The sequence below is a fragment of the Rhyacophila brunnea genome, unplaced genomic scaffold (genome assembly GCF_057557595.1).
Source record: "Rhyacophila brunnea isolate RB1 unplaced genomic scaffold, BYU_Rbru_1.0 scaffold_18, whole genome shotgun sequence".
NCBI classification, from domain to species: Eukaryota; Metazoa; Arthropoda; class Insecta; order Trichoptera; family Rhyacophilidae; genus Rhyacophila; species Rhyacophila brunnea.
In genome coordinates, this window is record NW_028232837.1 from 72825 (window position 1) to 97495 (window position 24671).

General features: G+C 36.7%; 1 protein-coding gene across 1 annotated transcript; it reads right to left on the reverse strand.

Moving 5' to 3' along the window:
• Positions 1-3236: 3236 nt before the first annotated feature.
• Positions 3237-23317, reverse strand: noi (splicing factor 3a subunit 3 noi). The gene is made up of 11 exons (XM_085945518.1): positions 23120-23317; positions 22929-22976; positions 21309-21467; positions 18944-19013; positions 18143-18234; positions 17715-17936; positions 16927-17087; positions 15503-15631; positions 13755-13941; positions 5260-5461; positions 3237-3530 (listed from the first exon to the last, which is right to left on the reverse strand). Exons 1-11 carry the CDS (start codon positions 23213-23215, stop codon positions 3397-3399), a joined length of 1500 nt encoding a protein of 499 aa, XP_085801644.1. The 5' UTR covers positions 23216-23317; the 3' UTR covers positions 3237-3396.
• Between the last annotated feature and the right edge of the window lie 1354 nt (positions 23318-24671).

Sequence of the window (24671 nt, forward strand, 5' to 3'; positions counted from 1 at the left end):
ATGTCTTTGTTTATTTATTCTATTTCTTAAAAAAGTTTTTAAACACTTGACTGATTTAATATCAATAAAGAAAAATAAATGTCACAGTTTATGGCTTAACGCTGCTGCGAACAATGAATGCGTCAGCCAAATTGAACCGTTCTAAAAACGGATGACGACACTGGGTCACTTTGTCAATAGTGAATAGCAGTATGTTTATTTCTTAAATTTCACATTATTATTAATTTAAGTGAAATTATAAAATAAACTATCATTGCGTAGGTAATATTTATATTGTAAATCAGCGTTCATTCGAACTCAGATTTATTTCTAATGTATTTATATGTCATTAAAAGTATGTTTCTCTTATATTATCGTTCTTATTTATTATTCAGCTACGACCTACTACCCATGTAGTGCTGCTGTGTTTTTTTGAATTTTGATTTATTATATGAATGTATTTGAGTGGTTTAGAAATAAATGCGAGAGTTGGTAGTTTCGTAAAAGTTTGGCGATTCATTAAATCTTAAATGTGAAATTGTTAAAAATTAGCTCGCCAACATTGTTTTGTTTCTAGAGTCCTAATTTCGTGTGCCGATCAGAAAGTGTGTAAAAAATGCTACACACAACGCTACCATAGGAACATTGGACCACGGTTTAAGAAGTATACAATGACCTCATTGTAATCCTGTGCAAACTGAAAATCTATTTGGATCGCAATCGCTTTGCGTCCATGAACGAAGTATTGTTCATAATATTGCTACATGTTCTACTTCGCTAAGTGAGTGATACACATATGAATAACAATGAAAAGTTGAGCGATGTCTTCAAAAATGCAGGCGGTGCGTAGCACTTGCATGGTATTAGAGGAGCCGCCGCTGCATGTAATACACATTAACTAAAACAATGTATTTTAACTAATAATTGACAGTTAATGCCTTATATAGACATAATATTACTTTAAAAAAATGTATTCAAACTTCTTTCCATCCCTGTTATTTTATTAACTCCATACGTTTTAACATTATTATAATTTGGAGATTAATTGAAGTCCCACCTAGCTAGTAACTGTCTGATACACCCCTGTTACAGGCGGGCTTCTCCCGGTATAAAATAATCATTTAGTAGCTATAAGTCGAAACGTAACCCTGACCTCTAGAAACGGCTTCATAAAACATCTAATCTGATTCCTTGCTCAACCACGTAAGTATTTTTTATTCATAAGTAAAGGCCTTCGTCCGGTGTGTGAAAATCACATATTGGGCAGAGGTGTAATTAAGATACATTTAATTTAATTTAAAAAGTATACATGATGATGGATGAAAAAGATAATTTTAAGACTAAATATAAGTATTCATACAATAAATTTTGCCGCGCTTGCCGGCAACGTTCAAATTTCCACACGCCTGCGCCGGGGTGGTCCTCATGATTCGTCAAAGCAAAAACATCACGCGATAAAATTTGGCCAATCACGAGAGTCCTTTTTGCTGAACGGCGTGGGTACGCGAGATTTGAAAAAGAGAAAAAAAGTTAGTGAGCGTCCCTTTTCCAACATGTACGGACCTGCGAAACTTATTGTTAAAACAAAATATGTAAACGTGTAAAGAAAATGTAAAATATAAGATAATACCAAGTTACGCACGAGACAGACGTGGTTTCATTTAATTTCTCCTCAATTTAAAATATCTTTTTTTGTGAATCCGGGGTTCGATGGACACCTGAGCTAGCCCCTGGAACCCCGGGTATCTCATGTCCTTGTGCCAAGTTTAGTCTCAATACGCTATATTAATAGTGCCCATACAAGTTACGAAAAAAAATTATTTCGAAAAATTTAGTAAGTATATGGCGATTATTCGAAATCAAATTTTTAGGGACCCCTGTAGTTGACGAGATTATACTGTACTACTATTTTATTTAATCAACTTATTTCCAATCATCCCCAGAAATCACTTATTCTTTTATTTTGTATACTTTTGTAATTAATGCTCCTTGATAAACAATGATTCATTATTCCGAAAAAATGCTTTTGTATTAAAAAATGTATGTATGTGTGTATATATACCACTTTAAAAACTAAATAGATGCAATGTAAAATAAGACTTACCAGCTAGTAGGTAAGTATGGCTACGAAATATTTGTTTGGCAAAATAAATTCTAAAATATCTATATTTAATTGAAATAAATACGGGCCGTTACTGAGCTGTCATTTCCGGCCGACCATGTTCCCGCAAGTGCCAAATTCGACTCTATTGACATGGAATGTCAAAATCTGAGTAACAAATTTTGCTCCTTGCGACAGCGAGTGACTCAAGTCCGCTCTCCGGACAATAAATTATAATGCATTTATTTGGAATATTGACACATATAAATTGAATTTGAGGTTTTATTTTACTTTTAATATTAACCTGGAAGATACAAAACCAATTAAATTACACATAAAGTTAACACACTGTCCATAACAGTTTTTCGTGATTTACTCAAAACTCAAAAAACCCTCAGGAGCCACTTTAGCGACTCAGCGCCTCAATTTGCTTCGCATAATACCTATATCTATCTGACAGATGACATTTGCAATGAATGTTGTATACATAAACATTCACGTGATAATAAAATGGATCAAGTATCCTTACTGGAGATACTCTAACATGTTAATGCATATTTAGATACAATTAAAATTTTAATGCCCCGCTAGAATTTGAAAATACCTAAATACATAACGGATAAATTTTATTTCGGCTCTTCGAAGTATTTCTGTATTCGCGAGACACCCAACATATTTATATACTTGGAACACTTTGTTCATTTTTCTTAAATAAATTTCAACGAATACCCAAACAGTTAAACATTATTTTTGGCAACAGGAAATAAATTATCAAAGCCATAAAAGTCGTAAAAACTCCCCTAGCATGAGTGATTATTTTTATGATGCATGACCTCATTTTAAAATATTACCATTTATCTCTGTGTGGACACTTGGCAACAGCATGAATTTTCAATTTAGTGCCACAAACGATTAATATAATTTATGGTCAAATAAATTATGAAAATTATTGTAAAACATTGCTAACATTTTTTTCAATGTGTACACCCCTTTATGTTACACTGTGTTACACTATGTCATACTGTGTTATGCAGTACAGTACAATTCTGTATTGTTGGCTACGGTTGGGTTCGGTTGGATTCGATTCGATTCGGTTCGGTTGGGTTGTTATATTACAGTACAGGTACTACAGTTGGGTTCAGTTGGATTCAGTTAGTAGAAGGTAGATAATTTATTTAAAAGAAAAAATGTAACTTCACAGTCAAAATCATTTTGTACAAAAACACAAATCGTAAATAAATTTTTGGATGTTTACTTTTTTTATCTGAAAACAAACAAACATTTGAATTAGGCGAACGGAATGAGTCAATAAAGGGTTAAAGCAACCCTTGCCGTTTGAGATCTTCGAAGGTCTTTCGGTTGACCACATTCCCCAGCGAGTCTTCGTACTCCTCTTCATTCTCCGCCACCCACCGCTCTCCTTCCTTTTGCTGCTTTAACTTTTCCCACACTGAAACATATTTTACATCAATTATTTTAAGAAATGTTGAAGAGCCCACGTGCCATATAAAGCTCAAAAATTTGGAGTATCTTTGGGAGCTTAGTCTGAAGTGAAAGATGTATATGTCATTACTAGGCTTAGGATTCTTAGGTATAATATTTTTTTTTGAGCTACATTACTTGAGTAACTTGAGTTACATTTTGAGTTATGTATTTGTGTCCTCTATATATAAAAGTATATTTTTTAATGATGATTTTATCTCAATAGTCATTCAATAAATGGTAAAATAATATTATAAGGGGATTGTTCCGACTAAGCTCCCAAAGATGATTCAAATTTAGGCCCTTAAAAGGTAAATTAAATGAGATTAAGCTAATGTAAAAGAAAAATTTTGGTGAATGTGCACAATCATTCCAATCAGTCCAATTCAAGGCTTTTAGATGAAATCACCAACCGTAAAATTCATTTTGGCTTTAGAAACAATGCAAGTCCAAACGCACAAAAATGAAACACCTAATATTACTATCAGTTTTAAACTTAACCCAATGTTTACGGGCTCTTTTGATTAATTATTTAATTAACGTGTTAATTTGCATTTGAAAAGCAATTAGCAAAAACACAATTTTGTGCGGCCCGTAAGCATTGGGTTAACAGTGCAAAAACGTAATTATAACGGTCATGGTGAATACTAGAAGCGGACCCGGTGCTAGGCCCTGTGGTGGTGGAGCGAAACGGTCTCGGTGACCCCAACGACAATGGTAAGCGACAAGTACAATTTGCAACCCTGAACGAACTCGCCATTGTAAGCATTGTTTTCCCCCACAGAGACATCTACAAGTACCTACACGTGGACGACTCCTGATGGACGCACCAGGATGCAGATTGAGCATTTCTTGTACAGCTTGAAGCACGGATAGGAACTTCTCAGTAAGACAACAGCAAGCAGAAATGAGACCAGGAAACTCTTCCAAATCACCTGTGAAGTCTGCGGCAGGCGACCACCGACTCCTGGAGCCGTCCGTGACCCCAGTGGTGCATTAGTCTGATGCAGAAAGAGTCAAGAAGATTTGGAAGAATCATTTCTGCGGAGTGCTGAACCACTCACTACCTGCGGAAGCCTTACTTTTGGATATCCCCAGAGCGATCGAGCGAGCGCTCACCGACGCACGCCTAGATAAAATCGGCTGTGAAAAGGCTCAAGAACGGAAGGCACCGGGAGAAACGGCATACATCCTGAATTCCTCAAGTACAGCTTGAGTCCAATCCTCCACCCTATGTTTCATCTGATGACAAAGGTGTGGGTAGAAGAGCGCTGTCCAAGGAACTGGGTGAACGATGATCTCATCACACTTCACAAAAAAGGTAAACTCTTAGCTGCGACAATTTCTGAGGCTTTACGCTACTCAGTATTCTGGGAAAAATTTTGGCAAACATCATCTTGATGAGAATAAGGGACCTGATAATACACATCTTCAAAAAAAACCAGGCCAATTTTCTACCTGGACAAGCATTTTTTTAACTAAACACAAAAAAAAAAAAAAGTTAAAAGGTATCAATTTTAAATTTTTTGAGACGGTTTTTGTTTGCCCCTGAAAATTTTAATTAATTGACTTCCGCGGTGTTTCTTAAGCGACGCTATGTTTCTTGGGCTGAGTGACTCATTTCGCATGACTTGGAACACATGACATATAAAACAATAAATCCGAGCGAGTGTGCGGAAAATAGAGAGGAAGCTTACAAGCGAGGGCGTCTTCGATGTGCGTGACGTTGGCAAAGTGGGCCGTGTTGGGAATGCCGAGGCAGCGCATTCCATGTGCATGCCTCCACTCCGCAAAGTGTCTCTGGTACGCCTTTGGCCCCTTGTACGTGAAATTGCCGCAGATCTCGCACGAATATGAAATGTTGAGGCCGTGCAGCTTGTAGAGCCAATACGGGATGGGCTGTCGGAAATAAAATTGACACTCATCAAAATAATCATAATATGTTATTTATTTATTCAATTTATAAACGCACTAAAACAAAATATTGAGCACAAGAATAATACGAATAATGAATAATAATTAATTACAGGCATATACAATTTATACAACAACTAAATACAATTTATTTATCGTTAAATTTGAAATAAAATAGAAGAAAAAGTACAATAACATTATAGCCTGTCCACACGTGCATGGATTTACTGGCGGCAGTGCATATTGTTACGAGCGACCATGATAGAATGCAAATATAAATACGTATTATCATGCAAGTTGAAAGACTGTATGCGTGAATCTAAAAAGTTCAGCGGCTTCTGAATGTTCACGCGATAGTTGCAACTTGCATGACATATGCGCAGGTAGAACGAGAAATAGGAACTACACACAGAGGATTTTCATATTTACCGATTTTCACAACCTGTCCGAACCCCTCAAATAGCACCACACAACGACAACAACTCATCTCACTCGAAGAATGACATTGGAGAGAGAGTCAGCACTTTTACGTGTAAACAGTTATACCTATCTCGATTTTTTAATCTACACACTATTGGTGCCAGTAAATCCATGCACATGTACAGGCGCTATAAAAGCAGCACAAAATATGAAAAGAAGTGGAGTAAGTAGACAACAGAAAAAAATCATTTATTGCAATGCTCGATTGCCTGAACGGAGGTATTGAACATGTCAGTAGAAGAACTATCAGAAAGAGAATGAATCCTTGGTATTGAAAAATAAGCAGAGGGGTTGGCTTTAAAAAAATTTATGTGAAAAGGGTCGCAATTTTTTGTCTGCCTGGTAGGGACACGAAACTGAGGCAGTCGAAAATTGAGTTTACAGTTTTAAACATAACCAAAACGTCTGCTATTTCCCGCTCTGATTTTAAAGACAGATTAGTTATCTCTAACAAATTACTATCGACAATTGATTCAGCTGAAAAACCAAGTTTAAAGTTAATAAAAACGTAGAAATTTACATTAACATCTTTCAATATATGTGAGCTTTATTAAAAGGGGACCATATTGTAGAAATGTATAGGCCACAAGAGAAGTATATAATATTATATATATTGAATCTACTTACAGTTTCTTCTCGAAAATATGATGGATACATATTATAATATAAGGAGATTGTTAAGTGGGAAGAAAACCATGTTGATGTTGATTAAGGATAATTACGAGGGTGGGTCAATAAGTCCTTAGAAAAGCCGACAAGTGGCGCGACTAGTACTGTAAGCGGTTTGTTTTCATGCAGCGGCACTACCGATTCAGTATGCTGCGAAGTTTCAATCAGATTGGTCGGGTTGTTGTGTGTTTTTCGTACATTTAAAAAAAAAATTTGCTTGTGGAAAATGGAAAAATGGAAAATGGAGAAAATTGAGTTTAGAGCTGTTATTAAACATTTTAATATAAAAGGGTTAACAGCAAAGGAAATAAAAAATGTGTTGGATTTAGTTCACGGCATATCTGCTCCTTCACTTGCAACTATTTATAACTGGTTAAATGAATTTAAACGTGGTCGTACATCAACAAAGTATGAACCACGCTCAGGACTAGGGAATCCAATCCCGGGATCCCGAATCCCGGGATCCCGGGATCCCGAGCCATTTTCGATACCTATGAATCCCGGGATTGATAAACATAATCCCGGGATTTCGGGATTGATTTTTTTATCAATTTTTATGGAAAATATAACAGAAAAAATACTTTTAATACAAAATAACTACATTAGAAATAAACTGAGTTTGAATGAAGTTTGATGTGTAGGTTGCCGATTCATTTTATTTTTTCACATAGATTATTAAAAATGAGAAAGATTGGTAAAAAAACAATGCTTCGCACTTTTAACAAAGTAATTCCACCATGATATCATACGTATTACGGCAGTTTCATATTTGGCTGACTAATTAGATTTATGAAGCGGAAAGGCCATAAGTACGCTATGATTATTTGCTTTACTATTTTAAATCTCGCTGATCTATTCATTATGTCTTTACTATCAGAAATAGCAATCTCATATTAAATTCACATTATTATTTATATAACAATATTATTTACTCCATTAAGCAATTTAAAAAGTATTTCCAAGATTTAACGTATACAATATTAACAATAAATGTCTTAAATAGTCCCCCGGGCAATGCAGATAATGTGCTGTATAACGCAACATAATATCTGTAGCTAATAGAGAAGGGTGCAAGGCGAAACTCTGGCGCCTTAAAACGAGAGACCTTTGGCTACGGGAAGGATCACCCAGACAGAAAAACCACACACCAACCCGTCTGGACAGCGTGGTGTGTTATGTCCAAAACCTTCATATGAAAACAAAAACTTCTAGAACCCGGCCCTCATTCTCCGGAGGCCAACCTGATACTGATCACGGCAGCGATCAGCGAAGGAAGGCAGAGGGTGCTAAAAATCCCCGGAGACCCGGAAAAGGCTGCCAACAGATGACCATTGCTACATATAACGCAAGAACATTGTCCAGCGATGCCAAACTTGTAGAGTTTCAAGAAGAGCTCCGGAATATCCACTGGGATGTTGTCGGACTCAGCGAAGTAAGGCGTAAAGGTGAGAGTATTATTACTTTACAAAGCGGACATGTGCTGTACTCCAAAGGAACCGATGAAGGACGCACGAGCGGTGTTGGATTTGTTGTCAACAAAGCCTGGAGGGACCGCATAGTCGAGTTCAACTGCATTTCTGACAGGGTCGCAAGCGTGATACTTAAAATCAATGCTAGGTACCGCATTCAGATTTTGCAAGTATATGCTCCGACACAGAGCTATCCTGATGAAAAAGTGGAAGAGTTTTACGAGGAAATAACATCCTTGAAAAATAAAAGTAAATGCCACTTCAACATCATAATGGGAGATTTCAATGCACGTATTGGATCATACCAAAGAGATGACGTAGCGGTCGGACATTTCGGACATGGCTCAAGGGATGGTAGAGGGGACATGCTTGTGGAGTTTGCTGAAACCAACAATCTTCACATCATGAATTCCTTTTTTCAACATAAACCTACACGTAAATGGACGTGGAGAAGCCCGACAGGAAGGACCAGCGAAATCGATTACATCCTCGCTGACAGAAAATATACATTTTTAAACTGTAAGGTGATCAATCAGTTTAACACCGGCAGTGATCACCGGATGGTGAGATGTAAGATAAGATTGAACGTCAAATCAGAAAGATCCAAACTGCAGAAGAAGTCAAATGCTCGCGTATACATGCAGAACAATACTGAATTCCAAAATGAACTCAAAAATGCACTATCGGCTTTCTTAGATGAGAACGAAACCGTTTCCCTATCCAACGCGGAGGATATAACGAATATTATTCTACAATGTGCAGAAAAAACAGGCGTAAAAAGCTCAGAAGTTACACCTTCCACCAAGCTTTCGAAGGCAACATTGAATCTTATGGAGCAGAGAAGGAAAACCAAGAGCGATAGACAGGCGCAAAACGATATGGAGTTTTCATCACTTTGCAAAACCCTCCGAAGGAAGATTAGAGAAGACCTTCGTAAATTCAATGTAAACCTCATACAAGCAATTGTGAAAGCAGGCAGAAGTTTAAACAAAAACAAGCAATGCTTGTCGATAGGAAAACGTCAAATCACAGCACTAAAAGCAAAAGATGGTTCTATCGTCAGAAATTGGGAACACTTGTTAAGCCGAGTTGAAGAGTTCTACAGCGATCTCTACAGTGATGACACTGACAATACGACTATAGACTTAGATCTTCAGAGAAATGGAAATTCGGAAGACCATACTCCCGAAATTACATCCTGGGAAGTAACCCATGCTTTAAATTACATGAAAAGTGGGAAAGCCCCCGGGGAAGACGGTTTAACGATAGATATCCTCAAAAAAGCAGGAAAGGATGCAAATGAAGTACTTGCACAATTGTTCACAGCCTGCATATGCAAAGAGGATGTCCCAGAGGTATGGAAAAATGCCAGCATTGTCATTCTTCACAAAAAAGGTGACAGAGAAGACCTAGCAAATTATCGTCCAATAAGTCTACTCCCTATTCTCTACAAGACGTTCACAAAAATTCTCTCAAACCGTCTGCAAAATGTACTAGACGAGAACCAACCGAGAGAACAAGCCGGATTTAGAGGAGGATACAGCACTATGGACCATATCCAAGTCGTCAGAGAAATCATAGAGCGGTACCAGGAATACAAACTGCCACTATGCATGGGTTTTATAGACTATGAGAAGGCGTTTGATTCGATAAAGAAATGTTCAATACTCGACGCACTCAGAAAACAAGGAATCCCTGGACGCTATATAAATATTTTCAATAAAATATACAGTAGCGCAACAGCATCTGTAAATCTCCATAAACCATCGCGCAGATTTCCTATCAGCAAAGGAGTCCGACAAGGTGATACAATCTCACCTAAACTATTTACAGCTACCCTTGAAGACTTATTCAGGCAACTTGACTGGAATGACAAAGGGATCCCCATAAATGGAGAATACCTGAGTCATCTGCGCTTTGCCGATGACATAGTAATTTTCTCGCAAGACTCAGAAGACCTCCAAAGCAGAATGCAGGAACTCGCTGAAGTAAGCAACAAAGTAGGTTTGAAAATAAATGTAACAAAGACGAAAGTCATGTTCAACTGCTTTGCAGGCCAAAAAGAGATCCTCACCAATGGCACTCAGCTCGAACAGGTGAAAAGCTACATCTATCTGGGACAACAAGTATCTATAGATGGATGTATATTTGATGAAATTGTTCGCAGAGTAAAGCTAGGCTGGAGTGCTTTTGGCCGCCTGAATAATGTCTTCAAAAGTGACCTTCCACTGTGCCTAAAGCGCAAAGTGTTCAACCAGTGTGTGCTTCCCGTGATGACATATGCGTGTGAAACATGGACCCTAAGTAAAAGAGAGATCCAGAAACTTAGAGTAGCACAACGTGGTATGGAGAGGTGCATGCTGGGCATAACGCGAAAGGACAAAAAGAGGAATGAGTGGATAAGGAAGCAGACAAGGGTTTGCGATGTAATAGAGTTTATTAAAAGCCTTAAATGGAGATGGGCTGGACACATAGCTCGAAGAAGAGACAATCGTTGGACAAATCTAGTCATCCAGTGGTATCCAAGAAGTACAAAACGTCCACAAGGTAGACCTAGAGGCCGCTGGATCGATGAAATGATAAAGTTCTGCGGAAGTACGTGGCAACGCAATGCACAGGACCGAGAGAAGTGGAAGCAACTTGAAGAGGCCTTCATCCAGCAGTGGATAGATTCAGGCTGATGATGATGATGATGATGATGATACTAGATTTATTTTTGACCGATTTTATCAATGTTATTTGTAAATATAAAAAAATTATAATAACAATGGAAAAAAATCCCAATCCCGGGACCAGTCCCGGGATCCCGGGATTGTCAAATTGTAATCCCGAAATCCCGGGATCAGAATTTTGGCTCGGGATTGGATTCCCTACTCAGGACGTCCTGTAGAGGTGACTACACCAGAAATGATCAATAAAATCCACGATATGGTGTTAAGTGACCGAAGATTAAAGTTGAGTGAGATAATTGAGGTTACAGGGATCTCAAAAGGTAGCGTCATTTCTATTTTACATGACAAATTGGGCATGAAAAATATTTCTGCAAGATGGGTGCCGCGTTTGCTCACAGTCGACAATAAACGCAATAGGGTGGTGGCCTCTAAAGCCCTGTTGTCGCTCATGCAACGCAATCCGGATGAATTTTTTCGTCGCTTTGTGACTGTAGATGAAACATGGATACACCACTATACTCCCGAGACGAAAGAACAGTCAAAGCAGTGGATTGCGAAGACAAACCATGTCCAAAGAAGGCGAAAACCGTAAAATCAGCTGGTAAGGTTATGGCTACTGTATTTTGGGATGCACGTGAAATTATTTTCGTTGACTATTTGGAAAAAGGAAAAACAATAACAGGGGATTATTATGCATCTTTATTGGACCAGCTAAAAAACGAAATTGAAGAAAAATGGCCTCATTTAAACAGGAAAAAAATCCTCTTTCATCAGGACAATGCCCATGTTCACACATGTTTACGATCAATGGCTAAAATTGAAGAATTGAAGTTCGAATTGGTCGACCACCCACCGTATTCGCCAGATTTAGCCCCCAGTGACTTTTTCCTTTTCCCAAACTTAAAAAAATGGCTAAGTGGACAACGTTTTTTTTCAAATGAAGAAGTCATCGATCGGACAAATGCTTATTTTGAGGACCTTCCGAAAACTTATTTTTCTGACGGTTTAAAAAAAATTGAGAAACGTCTAACCAAGTGTATTGAGCTCCAAGGAGATTATGTTGAGAAATAAAAAAAAATACAAAAATAAAAACTGTTTTAATGCTTTTTTCTAAGGAATTATTGACCCACCCTCGTAGATTCGGTTTTCATTTTGGTAGACTTCATCAACTTTTTCAGATGTAAACTGGCGTCGAGCCTCTGTAGGCTGAACCTGTCAAATTCGAATCGTGCTGATCATATCGAAAACATTATGTTATGTACTTAGGTATCTATTTCTAATTATTATAATTTTTTTTCTTATTCCATACACAAACTTAACTCTCAGTACTCTGCAGGCTATTTTGTCCCAGATTCTAATCGGAACACCTAATAACTGTTTGAAAAACTAATCAGAGTACAATTTACATAAACAAAACTACTTAGATTTTAGACTAGATTATGTTTTTTCACAGATAATATAAAACTTGTCCTGTTCATTTATCTATGCAAAAAATATACAGTCGAACTTGGTTATTACGAGGAAGATGGGACCGACTGAATTTGCTCGTTATAAGCGATACTCGTTATATCAGAGAATACTGAGATGTCCGGGGTTCCAGCGGCTAGCTCAAGTGTCCATCGAACCCCGGATTCACAAAAAAGAACGATATGTTTATGTTTGTTAGGTTAAATAAAACACTCAGTCTTTCTTGTGCGGGTCTTAGCGTTATATATTTTAATATTTAGTTGGACAATGTTATTTTGTAGTCTTTTACATATTTTGTTTTTACAATCAGTTTCGCAGGTCCGTGCACGGTTTACAAAGGACGCTTACTAACTTTCTTTTTTTTCTTTTTAGATTTCCCGTACCCACGCCGACTAGTAAAAAGGACTCGTGATTGGCCAAATCTAAGCGCATGATCTTTGATTCGGCGAATCACGAGCCTGATCCTGGCGCCGACGCGCGAGGATTTCACCGTTGCGCAATGCGCGACAAAATTTATTATATTTGAATACTTATATTTAGTCTTAAAATTATCTCTTTCATCCATCATCATTTACACTTTTTAAATTTAATTTTAATTTATCTTAATTACACCTCCACCCAATATGTGATTTTCACACATCGGACGAAGGCCTTTACTTATGAATAAAAAAAATACTTACGTGGTTGAGAAAGGAATCAGATTAGATGTTTTATGAAGCCGTTTCTAGAGGTCAGGGTTACGTTTCGACTTATAGCTACTAAATGATTATTTTACACCGGGAGAAGCCCGCCTGTAACAGGGGTGTATCAATACGTATTTTTAAATGAGCGGTCACATAACAAAAAAAGTCAAAAATAAAAAATCTGAAAACCATCGTAAAAATCCCCGAAACAAGCATTGCCTACATAAACTACAAAAGAAGTTGTTTATTGTAATGAACACTGGTAGGTACCTACGGACTTCACAAACCTTCGATTTTTCAACCATGTGCGTGGATACTTTTTCATTTTTGTCAGCGAAAACAACAATTAGACACTTAACTAGTGTCATAAACGTAAACTGTACCCGGCGGCATCCTGTCCGATCGGATTTTATTGCTTAGGGTCGAAATGTTTTTAAACGATCGACACATTAACAGTATTTTAGCTCGGTACATCCGAAATGTTGCTCGTAACAGTGAATAAATGTATGGAGAAAATCATAAACCAAATGTAAACGAATGTTTCCTCATTACATCCGATATCTCGCTATGGCCGAGATTGTAAAAACCGAGTTCGACTGTACATACATATTTTCATTGTACAAAATTTACAGCTTTACACACACAATAAAAAAATTAGAGGGACTTGACTTGACGTGTGGGAGATTGACTTAAAATTACAAAAGATGGTCGCCAATATAAACGAAATTTGGAAAAAGTTTTGTGAAAATAGATCCCCACAGCAGAGCGGGTAGCATTATGAGTGAAAATAATATTGATTGGAAGAGAATGGGACAGTGCAGAGATATAAATATGGCACCTTTCCATCCCAGCCGTGCGGCAGGTTCTTGGGGTTAAAGGGCACATCGTCGGCGTCCGCATCCGCGTCGCTGTCGGCCTCGCTCTCGTCAGGCGAGCTGTCGCCACGCTCTCCTGCCGTACGGGCCTGTTTCCGCTCCACATTCTCCCGCGTGGACGCCCGCTGCTCAGACACCAGTGACGCATACCTAATTCAACATTATAATGGATATACATATAAGTCACAGTTGACAGAATTCTGTTCCACATTTGCCGAGATATTTCATTAACATTCATGACCATTCATTACCAACAACAAGCAGAATGGACAATTATTAAAACAGTCAGTCAACAGTGATTTATTTCGAGCGATCTGATTTACTAGCAAGTTTTACTTTAAAGCCAATAAAAATACTTTGAGGTTCATTCTGTATATAACTATTTTCTTTTGTTATATTAATTGCTTGCATGATTTAAACAAATATGGCACCATATGGTTCCATGAATAAACAAAACATGATATAACAGAGCACGAAGAAACAGAACGGTGACAAAACAGAACAGCGATAAACAGAACTATGACATTTAAGGAAAAATATAACATTTAATATTGAAATTGTTGTATCTCTATAATAAATGTTGTATAGATTTTTAATAACACAGGTTTTCAATACACCGTAAAAAAAAATCAAATTATATAAATTATGCATTCCTAATTGCTGGAACGTCTCAATTAAACGGGATTCAACTCGGTGTTGCCGGCAAGCTAGATATATCTCGTCTTAATCAATCTAATATGTTCAAAACGCTTGGGTGACTAGGTACAACAAAATAATGAGTTTAATAATATTGTGGACATAAAAAACAGAAAGATCACCACTCTTTCCAATTAGAGCATGGAATCATTTTGAGGCTGCTGCTGGGAGATGTCCTAAGACCACAAATTGTTGTGTAGGCCTTATCTCATTATTTCATTGTAGTCACCCAAGCATTTGAAACCTATTAGAGGGATTAAAGTGAGATATAGCTTGCCAGCGATTATTATTAGGCAATGCCCAAACAGGTCACCATCCTTCATAGGATCCATAGTAATCGGGTGGCAATAGTTGTGCATGATTATCGAAATCAAGCAGATAAATTGAGGTTTTTACGCCGAATGACCAACATTAAATATTTATATATATTTCTTTAATAAACCTAAGTTTTATAAGTATTTCATTAATAAATAGATGTGACATAAATGAATGTTTTATTTTTCCACTGGCTGTTCTGTTGTCACTGTTATGTTTCTTCATGTTTTGTTTTCTCCGGTTACCGCACCATACTATTGATATTTATACATAAATCTGTCCATTAGGCTTGGTGCCATATGAGATGAGTGTCAAAACACCCACAAAATGTGTAGGTAACTCATTGCAGACCACAGGTAGCATCAGTGATTCATCGAAGACTCCGACAGCACAATGCAGAGTCGTTAGTTAATCTCGACCCGGTTAGACATATTACGTAGTCAATGGTGAAACAATACTTATATGAAAATAAAAAACCCATATATTTTGACCTATCAAACTTGTATCTTCCGAAAATTGTATGGTGCTGATGATGATTCATACTTCTGAAGAATATATCATGAGAAAATAATTATTTTGCAGCAGCATGAAAGAAGATAACAAACATTATACGGAGTCATAGAGTCATATCTCCACTTTCCACCGATGTTAAGAGCGCCATAAAAGAGGAAAGAAAAAGGATGAAAGACAGAAAGCGAACCTGTAGACCTGCGCTTCGATCGCGGCAATGTCCTTATGGCGATGGTGCGTTGAAGTTTTGGCTCGGGCCGCGCCCTTCTTTGCCACCAAAGAGCGGTCCAGTGCCGCCTGCCCTTTAGTGCTGAACAACCTGGTTCACAGCGATACAGTTCAAATAAGACACTTTTCAATATGAATAAATTTAAAAACTAATAAAATGGTTTAAAACAATTCAAATTGAACATATGCTTGAACCTTTTCTATAGTGCAAGTATTAGAATTAGATAGTATGGAGATTTACTTCTACAACAGGCTGCCAAATGAAGCTCTTATTTGAATCTCTGTGATGTTAATAATATTGTAATCTATCATGGCTTAGTATTAAATAGTTATTCCAAAAGATACCTGTGTTCAATACTTTTTTTTTTTTAACCATGTCCGATTCTAATTGTAACAATCATATGGGCTTCCACAGGGTGGAGGTTTGCATTAACAATTTGTTTTTACGAGAAATGGAGATCAGCCACTTGCCCAACCTATTAGGTCCATACTTTGACTCAAACACAAATTGAAAAACAATACCTATGTGTATTTCCAGAACCAGGTTTATTATTTCCTGTTCAATACTTTAGATTGTCACAAACGCAGATTACGGCCAGTAAAATATTGTAAAATTGCAGAACCGATTTATTTAAATTACATAAGCATATTTTGCAGCTCTTTGTGATTTCATGACGATTAAAAACATTATGTTGATGGGTTCATTTCTGTATGAAAATTGTTTTTTCTGATCTGCAGAAAGGCAATAATGGTTAACGGCGGTTGTGACATACAACTATTATGGTAAAACTACAATTATAACGATTCTAAAAAGAACTGATCCGAGGTGACTGTGGAATCATCATTTTTTAAGTTAAAACAAGATGAAACAGGTATGTTTTGAGGAAAAAAACACTGTTAATGATCGTATCTGTTCTGCAAAAACAATTTTCATGAATATATGGTTTTTAAGGTGTTCAAAATTAGTAAACTGATTTGTGTGCCATTTTTTATTTAAAAAATAAGGAGCAAAATGAGACTCAATCTTAGGGATACTCATTTTTTCAATTTTCTAAATTGTGTAATGCCTTATCATTATTACCTAAATTTAAACTCCACTAAAATGCTATTGGCTGATCATGGATCACCATCAGTGGTGAAGGGTGGAGTTAGGCCATGGTGATCTGTCTAAACTTATACACTTATTCATATTCTTAGTTCAATGAAAACATATAAGTATGACTGACAAAGTTTAGTGTGCACTATTTATGTCGGATCTCCACAGCCTACCTCCGCTCTTCGCCGGTGCCTAATATAACTAAATTATGTAGTAGCCGTAATACTTTTAAGGTATATGATTATATTTAGATATAGTAAAAGGAGCCTTTCACACGATAACAGACGAACCTTTGAGCTCTCTCCTCGAGAGTTCCTCCACACTTGAGACCGAGAGCCATGAGGGCGGACTTGAGCCGATCGAGGCCCAGAGATGCCAGCTCTTCCCACGAAGAGAAGGCCGATAAGTCCAAATGGGCTCCCGCATTCGTCAGAGCTCCCCCTGTTTCTTTCTAAAAATAAAACATGTTCAAAAAAAAAAAAATTAGCGAGCGTGAAATGCCACAATAGTCTATCAAAGTAAAAAGTTTCATAGAAACAAACTGAGTTCAGAAAAATCAAATATGACTTTTTAACTATTGAACTTAATATGCGGTCTGTTTGAGCCGTCAGCCTGGAGCTTTCACTTTCTACTCTGCACCAAGTCCAAATGTAGACACGTCGAAAGGGACAATGAGTCAACAAGCCTGAGCGCTTCACGATCGAGTTACATTTAATGTGAATAGAATATTGGACGGACTTCCGCGACTTGACTGTTCCCACTATTATGTAAAGTGAAACTTTTTACGCATGATACAGCAGAATCAGCAGTGAAGTAAAACCTGATATTTTTAAATGTACATCATTGAAAAAACAGTGTCAATATCAAAGATGCAGTTTCACGTCGTAATGGTGAAATTTTGTTTTACCGCGTCTGAACGTGTGATACACTAAGTAGTGATGTTAATTGCATTACGCATGCATGTCTCGTCAGGAATTTTCCACAATATGTCAGGTATACCGTCTATGTTTGATTTAACTACACCATACCGCTCGTAAAGAAGTTTGACGTGAATAATAAATGATAGTAAAGAGCAGACCGGCCATCCGGGAAAGGCGCCGGTGTCCCACTGCTTGATGAAATGGTGGTGGGCGAGAGTCATCTCGGTGGCGGGGTCCAGCAATGGCTTGACGCGCCCCACAAACCCCTTCAAGTAGTGTAGCAGCGAGCGCACGTAAGCGCGGTACTCCCCATTCTTGCGTTCCCGCGGAATGTCAAACAGGTGATCGAACAGCCCCAAGTACGTGATGTAATCCACTTTCTGAAATAACCGACAAAAAGATCTAATTTTCAAAAGGCTCATTTCATATTATGACAAAAGTTAAGTATGTACCTACAAATACATACAAAATGGTGAGGTGAGCAGTAGGGCACTTTTATCTGTAGCATCAATGGGGTACTTTGGTATTGTCTCTACTCTTTTTTGGCAAATCAAACTAAATAATATGAAAAAAGCGCGAGACTGACCTCGATGCCTTTGAGGTTGATATATTTCTCGTAACATTCATGGAGGTCCAAATATTTTCCGTAACCCTCTTCGTCAGAGAAATCGATGAGATCTGGAAAAATAAAACAAGTCAACTTCGCAATATTTATTTATACCATACAGTTTGGGATATAATTGTGAGTGCAGTGAGCGCACGTGATAGAAGTGAAACTCTTTGTATTGTTTTTAATGAAAATTATTATTCAAAAGATCTATTCTGAGTATGTAATAACATCGTCCCGAAACGTTATTTTTCTCGATCGCAAATCACTCCAAAATAATACCAAATTGTGATAAATATGCTAAGATGCATTCTAAGTACCTCACTACAATATTTATCGGGGCTATGAAATGTCAATACAATATTTGTGACTTCGCTCTTAACCGGGATTAACAAGCATTTGTCACTACATAACATATTGTCAACAGATTAGAATTGCAATGTACCTTGCGGAAGTTATGGTGTGAAATTGTGTTCAGATTTTGATAGTAAATTTTATATGCAATGTCTGATTAATTTCCTACGTATTAAACACAATGACTCAACAGATTTGCTGCACCTCATTGCTTTAATAGACTAACACTTCTTCGCTAAACATAAAATGAGATATCTTATGCCGGCAGCTTTTTTGTTGGTCTGTCAAAGGCGTGAGTTCTTCTTCTAAAGACTAAATTCTATTTATTTGCTTTGGAAAGTATTCACTTAACAAACGATAAATGAATGTACTAATGCAGGCATTTAACATTGTCGAGGGGTGATGTACTTATCCATGTATACTCACTGGTGTCATCAGAGGGATTGTCACGCATCTTGGCCAGTTCTTCAAACTCCACTGACATGGGAACACTGATCTGCAATCCAAAAAGAAACTGTCCTTATCCTGACAAAATCTACACACACATACTCATTAACTCATTTAGTACTAACACTGCGACTGGCGCGTTTGGAGTAGTTGGCCATTAGATATAATTAACATGTTATTTAAATGTGGTAATTAAAGGGTCAGCAGTGATTGTGTTAATTAAGCGCGAATTATATCATGGTGCATGTCGCTGACTATCACGTGACGTCACAGTAAGCTGCCGCTACAGGAAAAAAGTATGTAATGACTTTATCTTGGTGTTTAAAATGTTATCAGACTGATGCTCCCATCCCGTAGTACATTTTTAACCTTTAAACCAGGGGTAGTCAACCTTTTTATACCTACCGCCCACTTTAGTATCTGTTAGTAGTAAAATTTTCTAACCGCCCACCGGTTCCACAGTAATGGTGATTTGTAAAGTAGGGAAGTAACTTTACTTTATAATATTTATAAAGCAGAGTTACAGCAAGTTAAAGCATATAATAATAATTACTTACCTAAGTAATTACTAAGTCTGATAAAATTACAAATGAAATGAAAATATTTTTAAAACCCTTACCACCCATCATGAAAGCTGGAACGCCCACTAGTGGGCGGTAGGGACCAGGTTGACTACCTCTGCTTTAAACTAACATTGACAGTTGGCAAAATCTGCCGAAATCACCAAAACAACAATGAGGTCACATTACATTGAATTGCACTGCATCGACACCTGCATGACTCAATGAACGCTTTTATCATCTTCTGCATGCCTACACTTTTCGACTGTCATGTCAAAATCACATTTATTTGTTTTTAGCGGTTGGCACTATGTATTTTCGAATGTTGTCTATTATCTATGGTCTGCAGGTTGGGTTCTATTCCAAATATTATGTATGGTGTCATGTTGCAAGTAATTTTAACGTACGCACACGTAGAAACTGTTAAAATTAATTGAAAAAATAATTAATAATAATTCAAATTACTAATATATTATAGTTGGCACTCTTCATCAGTGTCATTTTTCAGTGAATTTACATAGATGGTGTTCGTTCAAAATATTCAGCAAAATGACGAAACCATAGACTAAAGTTGACACCACGACGGCGTGACAGTAGGCGACATGCACCTCAATTTGATTCGCGCTTTTTGCACCATGTTGAGAAAGCCACAGTTTAATTGAAACAAAATAAACCAGAGCGTTGGAGCGGACCCTTTTTTGAGTTGCTCCGCTCCGGGACCTAATGCTTGCTCCGGCTCCACTCCAGGTTCTGCTCCGCTCCGGGAGTATTAGAAGTATTATATGTATACAAATGTTAAAAAAAATAAAAAAACAAGTAGTTTTAAAATAATCGTCATTTTCATTATTAATTCTATTCATAATAATTAAATAAAATATAACAAAATTTCCGAGAGCAAATCGTCTCTCATTATTTGCCTCTTCTGTCAAAAAAATGAGGTTATTTATCACTCGGCAGTGTTGCCATATTTCAAATAATTCCAGCGTTGCAAAGTGTCAAAATATACCATTTTTATTGGATTTTAGGACGAAAATTTAATAATAAAAAAAAACATCCGGAGCAGTGGAGCACTACAAATTTTCGGTGCTCCGGGTAAAATCCCATTGCTCCAGTGCTCCTGCTCCGAGCTCCACTCCAACGCTCTAAAACAAACAACCCTAATCCGTTTACATATTAACTCAGTTTAATAATGTGTACATAACAAACTACATACGAGCAAAATGCTGAAATGTTAATCATCATATGCCACCGGTACTCACATTTGTATGCTAAAGATGAACCCTTAACGTTAAAAAGTAAATTATGCTTATTAGGCTTATGCAGAAAGAGGTCACATCAAGAGATTTATGTTTTACGAGAAATGGAAATGTTTCACGTTCAAACACACATTGAAAAACATGTGAATTGGCCAGACCCAGGATTCGAATCTGAGACCTACGACTTTATAGCTGACACGGTACCGCTAGGCCATTTCGAACATTTAGGGAAATCCAAAATAAAGAGTATCGCAAGATGGTATGAATAGGTATGCATTTGGCATAATGTGGAAAGACCATCGACGGATGATGAAACAGATACAAAGATGCAATGGTACCCGAGGGGCATAAATGGCCACCCCAAAACCCGAGGATCAGCAGAAGTTACGGGAAGGTATTAGGTAATCCACAATCCGGCAGTGAATCAACCCGGCTGATGATGATGATCATTATATGAGTAATCAATGTACTTTCTCATGAGAGATATGAACCTGAAGCTGTTGCCTTTGAAAAGAGAGAGTGTATTACCTCTTTGGGATGCTTTCTGTAAAAGTCTTTGATCTGTTTGAGACGGCCGTAGAACTCTTGGAACTCATTGGGGCCTGACAGCGCCGTGACTTCTTCTTTCCGGAGTCCATCTTTGTCTTCGTAAAACTCTTTCAGGTGCATTGTACTTTCGGAATAATGCTGAAATCAAACCTTCACATTAATGACACAGTAAGGACCCTTCATCTCAATTGGAGAACAAAATAAATAATGGAAAGAGATTTACCTTTGGAGTGTGGTTGTAAATAAGGAGAAATATGAGATAAACTAAAAACATGTGTTAATATGTTCTGTGATCTGAATCTACTTTGAACTTGAATACAATCCCCATAATTATTGTAATTTATCAACAAAAAATGAACAGGTAAATCACTAACTTTAAGTTTGAATGTTTTCAATAAGCATAATATTATTCTTTAATGAGATGCAATGAGAGAAATGCAAAAACCAGTCGCCGTAGCCAAAGACCGAGACCCTTTACTTTAGACGGCTTTCTCTTTATCACTTAGAAATTGAGATATGCGCATAAAAATAGAGGATCCTAGGGAATCCAATCCCGAGCCAAAATGTTTTTTCGATAGTTAATACAAAATTTTTATAAATAAGTACAAATAACATTGATAAAATCGGTCTATTTTTTACTCTCTACTCTCTTACTAGCTCTACTTTTTCCCTCTTAATTCATTTAAATAAACGGATTTATTATTTTTCTGTTACGATTGGGTAAGGCAACAAAAAAATGGTTATTAATTATCCAGTGATCCCCCTGTGACCAGTGGGCTCCAAAATAGCATTTTCTGGTAGTGCGCAATGGTTTACTTTCTATAAAAATAAGACAGCTTAGGTGTAAATGGCTGAAACGTCTCAACTAAATGTTTCTTGATTTATTTATTCTATTTCTCAAATTCATTTCACGGATGTTACCTGCATCGTACATATTATGTGGAATTTTTAATTTATGTTAAACCATTTACAAATCTAAACGATTTTCGTTTATACAATTTTGTAGAATCAATATTGTGTTTAGTGTTTATATATTATATGAGATTGCCGTTTCTGACAGTAATAGTATGAGATCATGGTGGAATCACTTTGTTAAAAGTGCGAAGCATTGTTTTCTTCCCAATCTTTCTCATTTTTATTAATTTACGTGAAAAAATAAAATGAATTGGCAACACATGGGTACTAAATCAAACTTCATTCAAACTCAGTTTATTTAAAAGTATTTTTTCTGTTATATTTTCGTTTTTATTTTATTTTCCATAAAAATTGATAAAAAAAATCAATCACGAAAGTGTCGGGATTATGTTTACCAATACCGGGATTCAAATGTATCGAAAATGGTTCGGGATCCCGGGATTGGAATCAATAGTCCAGACTCCAGACCGTGAAACTTCTGTTGGTGAACCGACGTATACACACATTGTATTTTTACGAAACCTTTTCGAAAATTGTATTAAAACTATTTGCGAACCTTTATAATGTTGTCGGTGTGGACATTAGCCATTATTAAGCTTGTCAATTTGGTAATATTTTTCAACAGCACAGCACGACTATGACAGACAGCATTAGAGAAAAAATAATGGTCCCTATAATACTTACGTCCAGTAGCATTTTCAACCGATGATCTGAGTTTATTGTCTCACGAAACTACAACAGAGAAACACAATATTAATAATCGCATAAAGCGAGCAAATAATAAGTTATAATTTGATAATTATTTTATACACAAATGAGAACGAAATACTACTGTCGGTCGACATTCTAACCTAAAAAAACATGTATCTACGTACCCCCGACTTCTTGTGGAGAATTTCTTTGACCATAGCATCCATAAGTCGCTCTCGCTCCTCATGATATCGACGTTGCTGCTCTAAAATAGTCTCCATAATATTATTTAAAAGGATAAATCCTAAATAACCTGCTCACAGGCAATCAAAACAATAAATCGTCAATAACACAAATCTATCGAGTTTACGTATATTATCTATGGTATTTGAGTATTGCGAAACGCCAACTTCTACTTTACGTATCTATGACCATATTCTTGCATATGCTTCAAATACACTCTGACGATCGGTCACATTTAATATGTCGAAAAACCCGTTTCTTATGTTGGCGTCCTGTGTCACAGATTGTAAATACGATGTCATAGACTGTCACATATATGTCAAACGATCTATGACAGCCTTCTATGTGATAGATTTTCGGCTCAGTGTAAACACCCCGGTAATCTTGTGTGACACTCGTTTCATGTCTGAGACATCTATGCCAAACATGTTGTCATATATTATTGTTTATGTGTCATAGATCGCGCGGGAAGTGTTTTTCTGTCTTTGATTTCAAACGCCATCTTGACAATCTTGAGTCTTGACTATACAACGAAACAGAATACCTAGTAACAAAATAGAGAAAACGAAGTCGCAAAATCGGTTGGAGTGGATGTATGAAGCCTGACTTGAAACTTAAAACTGTTGGCATCATACTGTTAAATACTGTCGGCATTCCGTATGTTCAAAACAATTTTAGATTCACTTTATAAAATTATTAAATGTTATTTCCCAAAATAAACACTGAAACTCTAATTATTTATTATGAATGGATGGTGATCATTACGGTTATTAAGCTGAACTAACAGTCACGTAACATTACAAAAACCGTACATAAGCAGGTATACAATGCAATAAAAACATCTTGCGTTAGTTTTACAAACATACTATATTTTTTGTGCAACAATTCTTTAGAATATTTAGATTAGCAATCACAACAAATCCCAAACACCAGCATACCGTATATACTTTATAAGAAAACTTGTCAAAACTGTTTTGATGTTTACCTAGTTATCTAGTTTAGCTACCGTGATTGTAATTTATTGTCCATCGAAATATTCTAATAATTCATGATTCATCCATGAATTCATTGTATTCAACGCTAATTTGAATCATGGTGTGTTATTCCAATGCAATCATGTCAAATGACTTTCAGAGTACAACATAAATCTGCAATTCGAATAGCATTTAATCTAATAATTCTAATCATTGGCTTTTTCATCTTGATTTTCATATATTTAGGGTATGTCAGTATAGAAATTGGTTCTCTTCAGAGTTTTTATGTCCTATTTTTACAATTATTATTTTTATTGTCATGACTTCGAAGACTAACAAGCCTACTGATTTCAATTTTATATTATTATCTGTTTGACGTTTACGAAGGCGTACCAACCATAAATTTTGTCAAACTTCATGTTGGTAGTTTTTATTTTATGAGTGGCAAATATGTGACACAATAGATTTTACGGCATCGTGTGTAAACGTATTGGCACATACGGGTGTCATAGAATCTATG

Bases quoted from the DNA above. Each gene is read 5' to 3' on its own strand.
- noi (XM_085945518.1), bottom strand. From the start codon at position 23,215: ATGGAGACTATTTTAGAGCAGCAACGTCGATATCATGAGGAGCGAGAG. The intron at 19,014-21,308 runs GTAATACACTCT...TTTGGATTGCAG, and splicing joins ACAGAAAGCATCCCAAAGAG to ATCAGTGTTCCCATGTCAGT. The intron at 15,632-16,926 runs GTTCGTCTGTTA...GCTGTGAACCAG, and splicing joins CTCGAGGAGAGAGCTCAAAG to GTTGTTCAGCACTAAAGGGC.